Source organism: Scylla paramamosain, chromosome 29 (genome assembly GCF_035594125.1).
Source record: "Scylla paramamosain isolate STU-SP2022 chromosome 29, ASM3559412v1, whole genome shotgun sequence".
NCBI lineage: Eukaryota > Metazoa > Arthropoda > Malacostraca > Decapoda > Portunidae > Scylla > Scylla paramamosain.
The window spans coordinates 1,553,269-1,561,139 of record NC_087179.1 but is presented as its reverse complement, the minus strand read 5'-3'; the positions used below and the strand labels follow the sequence as shown (position 1 = coordinate 1,561,139).

The window sequence follows — 7,871 nt, the reverse complement described above, 5'->3', positions numbered from 1 at the left end:
TCCATCATTGGCGTCTCAATCTCATCGACCCGCTGACTGTGTCGAGCCGCGCGTTGTGGTAAAAGTGGAACACATTCAGTCAATGATACATGTACTGCTCTTTCATCGCGCTCGCTCAACGAAGGGAACAACGCGTTCTCTCCGGTGGTTCCGCCAGCACGAGCTTCCTCGGTGACTCCTTCATCTTTCTGTTATTTTAGTCATCAGCGAAGGTCTTTTTTCCACACTGTGCCGAGCCTGCGTTACGGGCGCCGCCACAGTTACACCTCTTTGGTGGTACCCTCACTCCCTCCTTCATCTTACCGGCACATTCTTGTCTTTGATGCTTTCCACCGCAAAAAGCGACATGCCATGTCTGTAGGAGTTTTAGTTTCTTGTGAGAGCTGGCAACTGCGAGCCAGGCTCAAGGACGCAGCCAGTGGCGGGAGTCAGTCAGACTCACGCCCACTTACTGTACGCCTGCTACCATTACAGTCACGTCCAGCCACTCTGTGTTTCTTTTCCACTCAACATGGCGCAGTGATAGCAGTCTTCCTACGTCCACGATGGCCACTCCAAGACGCCCACGGTTCCCTGCCGCTTCTGGAAGAAGGAGAGAGGGAGCAGGCTTCCTAGCACAGGCTCAGACGTTCCTGCTATCCCAGCAGGGAGCCATTGAAGCCTTGCGACGAGACGTTGCAGCAATGGGGACGCCAAGACGCAAGGTCTTCAGTACAGCTGGGCAGGACAAGTGCGACCTGGACATGTCTGCAGCAGACTTCAGGACATGGCGTCGATCCTTAGAAGACTGGATCGAACTCAACGCTGTCGGTGATGGAGACGCCGCACGTTACATTCGGCTTCTGTGTGCCCCTGAGCTACAGAAAGCGCTCGACGCCAGGTATCCCGCAGCCAAGGCTGCCCCGGACGAGGTGGATGAGGATCAAGACGTCGCTATCGCCGCAGCTATGTCCGCAGCTGCGGTAGCCGCCCTTGACTTGAGTGGGTGCACCACCATCGATGAAGAAATGGTGTTGCAAGTGGCGCTTGAGGACCCCACATACCAGTCGCTGGTTTCAAGAGTGTGCAGCGGCGACTGGCGGCCCCACAAGTCACAGGAGCTCGCCTGCTTACGCCCCTTTTACAGCGTACGGGACAGACTGGCAGTGTCCCGTGGCCTAGTCACCTATACCTACGACCAGGGATGTGTGCGACTCGTCATCCCTGAGGCTCTACGTCAACGAGTAGCCTCCAGTCTTCACGCCAGCCATCAGGGGCTCGACTTCATGCTGAGGAGGGCCAGGCAAACAGTATATTGGCCTGGGATAGAGGGTGATCTGCAGCATCATCGGGCCATGTGCAACACCTGTAACGCCAACGCGCCTTCACAACCGCCCGAGCCCCTCATCCTCACGCCACCCCCCGACTACCCCTTTCAGCAGACGGTGGCGGACTTATTCCAGCTGGGAGGTCAAACTTACCTGGTATACGCTGACAGACTCACTGGGTGGCTGGAGGTGGCACATCTACCCTCGGGTGCCTTCCGGTAAAATCATGAAACACCTGAGGCACTTCTTCACCAGATGGGGGGCCCCAGAGCAACTCTCTACTGATGGAGGTACAAACCTTGTGAGTGGAGAAATGACTGCGTTCCTCAAGAGGTGGGGAGTCGCGACCCGTCTCTCCTCCGCTCAGTACCCCCAATCTAACGGCCGCGTGGAGGCGGCCGTGAAGACAGCCAAGAGGATGTTGCGAGACAACACGGGGACCAGCGGCAGCCTAGACAACGACAAGGTGTCGCTGGCTCTCCTCCAATACCTAAATACCCCGCTGCGGGGAGGGAACATGTCACCCGCACAGTTGACGACAGGCAGACAGCTGAGAGATGGAGTCCCCACAGCCAAGCAGAACTACAAAGTCAACCCCGAGTGGCAGCAGACCCAAGAAAAGAGAGAGAGACTCATGGCACAGCGTCACGAGGAAATACGCCAACAGAGCCCGGGCCAGCGCCGTCGACGACGTCGTCTGCAGCCGGGAGCCCGTGTATGGGTTCAGGACCAGACCAGCAAGGCATGGAGTATGGTACCGTCGTCGAGGTCCATCCTTACCGCCAGTACGCTGTAAGAATGGACGGGAGTGGTCGGATATCTATACGCACTCACGGCCACTTGAAAGAGGCCGCGCCACAGCCAGAGCCGCCCCCCTCACCGCGAGAGCCGCAACCACTCACGCCAGAAGCACTTCCACCTCCACCGCCTCGACAGCCGAGGCACAGGCGTCAACCGAGGTGGCTGGAGGACTACGTGACACAATAATTACTTTCCTTTATGTCATTTGGACTTCTCAGTTTTGTATTTCTCATTGTCTTAAGATTTTGTATGTTCCCCTTACAATCTTGAGGGGGAGATGTAGGAGTTTTAGTTTCTTGTGAGAGCTGGCAACTGCGAGCCAGGCTCAAAGACGCAGCCAGTGGCGGGAGTCAGTCAGACTCACGCCCACTTATTATTACTGTACGCCTGCTACCATTATAGTCACGTTCAGCCACTCTGTGTTTCTTTTCCACTCAACACATGTCATAACGACAGCGCCATGCCTCATGACCGCACCGAAAAAAACTGTAGCACATAGAAGGCAAATCGGCATATTTTCTGGACTTCCTTTAATCACTGCCTGGTGTATCAGTCGCATCAGTCATAACAATTAAAAATGTATATATTCATTACTCATATATTTAATTGGCCAGTATTCCACGTTCACTGTCCTCACGTGGCCAGTCTGATCTATTTTTAACCTTTCTTTTTCCTCTCTCCCTCTCAAGGGAATATCACACTTTCCCTACATTCCTGCCAGTCCTTAAGGAAAACACCTACATTGTGCTTTCCTTTGTCTCCATCGCAGGGCATTGGTCAGAATAACGACCTCTGCCATTGGTTCCTTCACCCCATTTACAGGCACCTGACTGGCCATCCTTTAATCTCAGATTCCCGAACCTGATCCATCTCTTTCACATAAACAGACCCTGTATGCGTAGCTAGAGTTCAGATCTGAGAGAGATATTTCAGAGAGTCAAGCATCGTTACGTCCCTCGAAATCTTTGTCTCTGTACCACACATGTACATCTCTGTTCATTAATGAATCAAGAAATTACATTTGTCTGTTGTGGTGCCTTTACTCGCACAGTCAACTATAATTTAAACCACTACTCACGTACTACAAGCTAAAAATATTCATCAGAGAATCAAGAAGCTACCATTATCTATCTTGCCACCGTCACCTACTGTAAGTGATAACCAGTGATAAAAATCTAGTACAAAGTGGCAGTGACTTTTCGATACAATTTGTGTGCTCTTAGAACGAGTGCTAACAGAACTTAAGGCAAGTGGTGTGCAGCCTTTTAAAACGCTGGCACCCATTATTCGTTAGCACCACAATCCTTGCCTTCTCCTGTTTGTTCACCATGTGAACAAACAAGCCAACACAACATTCTCGTCACCAAACACCAACACTTCCGGGTCCACTTCTCACAGGGCACTATAAACTCTTTGGCGAACTCTTCCACTTTGTCAAGGTCGACAAGTACAGCACAAGCCAGCAGTCATCAACTGGTTCACGGCCGCTTGTCTCTTCACACACACACACACACACACACACACGGGCGACTCAATTCCTCCTTCAACATTGGTGGGAAATCTTGACGGTGCACTGCCCGTTGCGCTACCCACGCCCTCTTCTGGGACAGGGTCATTGTATTCTCACTGACAAAATATAGTCGTTTCCGCTGATTGCGTTGATCTTGTTTCCTCCTAGGCCTCTTGTACTCTTCCCAATATTCCTCTCTCAGCGACGCCTAACAGGCTGTTGTTCCCATTCGCCTGCAGAACTCAACGCGCTCAGCTCAATATTTGCAATTGATTCCTTTGATATTATTAGGCTCCACGTCAGTGACCCCACGAGGGAACAACCAAGACTTGAACATGCCTCGTGGAGGTTACTCCTAGTTTCTATATTTTTTATTTTCTATCCCACCTCTCTCTCTCTCTCTCTCTCTCTCTCTCTCTCTCTCTCTCTCTCTCTCTCTCTCTCTCTCTCTCTCTCTCTCTCTCTTATAGACGTATTATTTTGTCAAGAGCTCCAGCAGGGCTACTGGGCTATCTTTGACGTATGAAAAGTAGATATGAATAAGCAGAATAGCACTGATACTTAAATACAGTATTTTATTACATTATTAAGGATGTTTAATCAATGTGTTTACAGCAGATTCGAAAATATTTAAGGAATTGGTGCAGTGAAGCTGTGTCTGTTGTACGAACTGATTCGACATTCGTATATAGCGTAGAAGGAAGGACCGGAGGACCGTTTTTGTCCTGGCGAAAGGGATGATGAGTTGAAAGCCCCTTGTGATAGCAGCTCGGGTGGTGTGGCCGTGAGGATGTGCCCATGGGTGGCGTAGTGCAGCCAGATGTGAATGCGTCCTACTTTTGGGCGCACAATCCTGCAACATCACGGTGCTGCTATAGGAGTTGAACAGGAAGAGAAGATTGGACTGGCGGGGCCTTTAGACGTATCTAGCGTTAGCTCTGTTCTGGACCTTATTAAGAAGGCCCAAGTAGGAAGGTGGGCAGGACGACCAAGTGAGAGTCGTGTACTCTCACCTGGACTTGAGCTGCACATAAGGCGGTCCTTATTTTTTTTTTTTTTTTTTGTATATAGGAGGGGCACCGGCCACGTGCAAAAAAAAAAAAAATCCAATTAAAAAAAAAAAGGCCCTCCGAGATTCCGGTCCCCGAATAGGGTCTGGAGCTTATTCGGGCAATCTAAAATTGAAAGATAAGTGTCTTGAAACCTCCCTCTTAAAGGAATTTAAGTCATAGGAAGGTGGAAATGCAGAAGCAGTCGGGAAGTTCCAGAGTTTACCAGAGAAAAGGATGAATGACTGAGGATAGTGGTTAACTCTTACATTAGAGAGGTGGACAGAATGGGGGTGAGAGAAGGAAGAAAGTCTTGTACTGCTAGGCCGCGGGAGTAGGCCTAGTTAGCAAGATCAGAAGAATAATTAGCATGAAAATAGCGGTAGAAGATAGCTAGAGATGCATCATTGAGGCGATGAGAAAGAGCCTGAAGACAGTCTGTTCGAGGAGAGGAGTTGATGAGAAGAACAGCTTTTGATTCCACACTGTCCAAAAGAGCGGTATGACGTGGAACCCTCCATAAAAGTGAAGCATACTACATACATGGGCAGATAAGATTTTTGTAGAGTTAGTAGGGGGGGGGGGAGAAAAACTGCCGGAGACGTCTCAGAACACCTAACTTCATAGAAGCTGTTTTGCTAGAGATGAGGTGCGAAGTTTTCAGTTTAGATTATGAGAAAAGGACAGACCGAGGGTGTTCAGTGTAGAAGAGGAGGACAGTTGAGTGTCATTGAAGAAGAGTGAATAGTTTTATTTATTTATTTATTTTTTTATGTAGGAAGGATACTGGCCAAGGGCAACAAAAATCTAATAAAAAAAATGCCCACTGAAATGCCAGTCCCTTAAAAGGGTCAAAGCAGTGGTCAAAAATTGGTGGATAAGTGTCTTGAAACCTCCCTCTTGAAGGAATTCAAGTCATAGGAAGGTGGAAATAAAGAAGCAGGCAAGGAGTTCCCGAGTTTACCAGAGAAAGGGATGAATGATTGAGAATACTGGTTAACTCTTGCGTTAGAGAGGTGGACAGAATAGGGGTGAGAGAAAGAAGAAAGTCTTGTGCAGCGAGGCCGCGGAAGGAGGGGAGGCATGCAGTTAGCAAGATCAGAAGAGCAGTTGGCATGAAAATAGCGGTAGAAGACAGCTAGATATGCAACATTGCGGCGGTGAGAGAGGGGCTGAAGACAGTCAGTTAGAGGAGTGGAGTTGATGAGACGAAAAGCTTTTGATTCCACCCTGTCTAGAAGAGCAGTATGAGTGGAACCCCCCCCAGACATGTGAAGCATACTCCATACATGGACGGATAAGGCCCTTGTACAGAGTTAGCAGCCTGGGGGGGGTGAGAAAAACTGGCGGAGACGTCTCAGAACACCTAACTTCATAGAAGCTGTTTTAGCTAGAGATGAGATGTGAAGTTTCCAGTTCAGATTATAAGTAAAGGACAGACCGAGGATGTTCAGTGTAGAAGAGGGGGACAGTTGAGTGTCATTGAAGAAGAGGGGATAGTTGTTTGGTAGATTGTGTCGAGTTGATAGATGGAGGAATTGAGTTTTTGAGGCATTGAACAATACCAAGTTTGCTCTGCCACAATCAGAAATTTTAGAAAGATCAGAAGTCAGGTGTTTTTTTTGCTTCCCTGTGTGAACTGTTTACTTCCTGAAAGACTGGACGTCCACTAAAAGTCATAGTAAAGTGCAGGGTGGTATCATCAGCGTAGGAGTGGATAGGACAAGTTTTGTTTAGATCATTGATGACTAATAGGAAGAGAATGGGTGACAGGACAGGATCCTGAGAAACACCATTGTTAATAGATTTAGGGAAGAACAGTGTCCGTCTACCGCAGCTGTAACAGAACAGTCAGAAAGGAAACTTGAGATGACTTTTTTTTTATTTTTTTTTTTATAATGTGAATTGCTTATTATTTTTTACCTTAACTTTTTTCTTTTTATTTTGTCTCCTCTTTTGCCCAAAAAGCCTTGCTTAAGAAGGGCTGTTTGTCTTATGCCATTAATTTTATATAGTATAACTATGTATCTAAAAGACAAATATAATAAAGTGATTCAAGTGTTTCAAGTGTTTCAAGTGAGAAGGATAGAAGGCGTAGCAGGGTAGTTTGGAAGTAAAGCTTTGTGCCAGACTCTATCAAAAGCTTTTGATATGTCCAAGGCAATAGTAAAAGTTTCACTAAAATCTTTAAAAGGGAAAATAACCAAGACTCAGTAAGTAAAGCCATAAGATCATTAGTAAAGTCGCTTGACGGAACCCATACTGGGGATCAGATAGAAGGTTGTGAAGTGATAGATATTTAAGAATCTTTCTGTTGAGGATAGATTCAAAACTTTAGAAAGCAGGAAATTAAAGCAATAGGAAGGTAGTTTGAGGGATTAGAATGGTCACTCTATTTAGGAACAGGCTGAATATAAGCAAACCTCCAGGAAGAAGGAAAGGTACATGTTCACAGACAGAGATGAAAGAGTTTGATTAGGCAAGGTGCAAGCACGGAGGCAAAGTTTCAGAGAACAATAGGAGAGACCTCATCAGGTCTATAAATCTTCCAAGGGTTTAGGCCAGCGAGGGCATTTTTTTTATTTAGGAGGAACACTGGCCAAGGGCAACAAAAATCCAATTAAAACAAAAAAAAAGCCCACTGGGATGCCAGTCCCATAAAAGGGTCCAAAGCGGTACTTTAAAATTGAAGAATAAGTGTCTTGAAACCTCCCTTTTCAAGGAATTCAAGTTACAGGAAGGTGGAAATACAGAAGCAGGCAAGGAGTTCCAGAGTTTACCAGAGAAAGGGATGAATGATTCAGAATACTGGTTAACTCTTGCATTAGAAAGGTGGAGAGAATAGGAGTGAGAAAAAAAAGAAAGCCTTGTGCAGCAAGGCCGCGGCAGGAGGGGAGGCATGCAGTTAGCAAGATCAGAAGAGCAGTTAACATGAAAATAGCGGTAGAATACAGCTAGAGATGCAGCACTGCGGCGATGAGAGAGACGCTGAAGACAGTCAGTTAGAAGAGAGAAGTTGATGAGACGAAAAGTTTTTGATTCCACCCTGTCTAGAAGAGTCGTATGAGTGGAACCTCTCCAGACCTGTGAAGCATACTCCATTCATGGACGGACAAGTCCCCTGTACAGAGTTAGCAGCTGATGGGATGAGAAAAACTGGCGGAGACGTCTCAGAACACCTAACTTCATATAAGCTGTTTTATT

General features: G+C 47.3%; 2 protein-coding genes across 2 annotated transcripts; both read left to right on the top strand.

Annotated features, from left to right (window-relative positions):
- Positions 1–545: 545 nt before the first annotated feature.
- LOC135115798 (uncharacterized) lies at positions 546–1,529 on the top strand. Its single transcript, XM_064032813.1, has one exon. It carries the CDS (start codon positions 546–548, stop codon positions 1,527–1,529), a length of 984 nt encoding a protein of 327 aa, XP_063888883.1.
- A 4-nt stretch (positions 1,530–1,533) lies between these two features.
- On the top strand, positions 1,534–2,103 carry LOC135115797 (uncharacterized). Its single transcript, XM_064032812.1, has one exon. It carries the CDS (start codon positions 1,534–1,536, stop codon positions 2,101–2,103), a length of 570 nt encoding a protein of 189 aa, XP_063888882.1.
- The last annotated feature ends 5,768 nt before the right edge of the window (positions 2,104–7,871 follow it).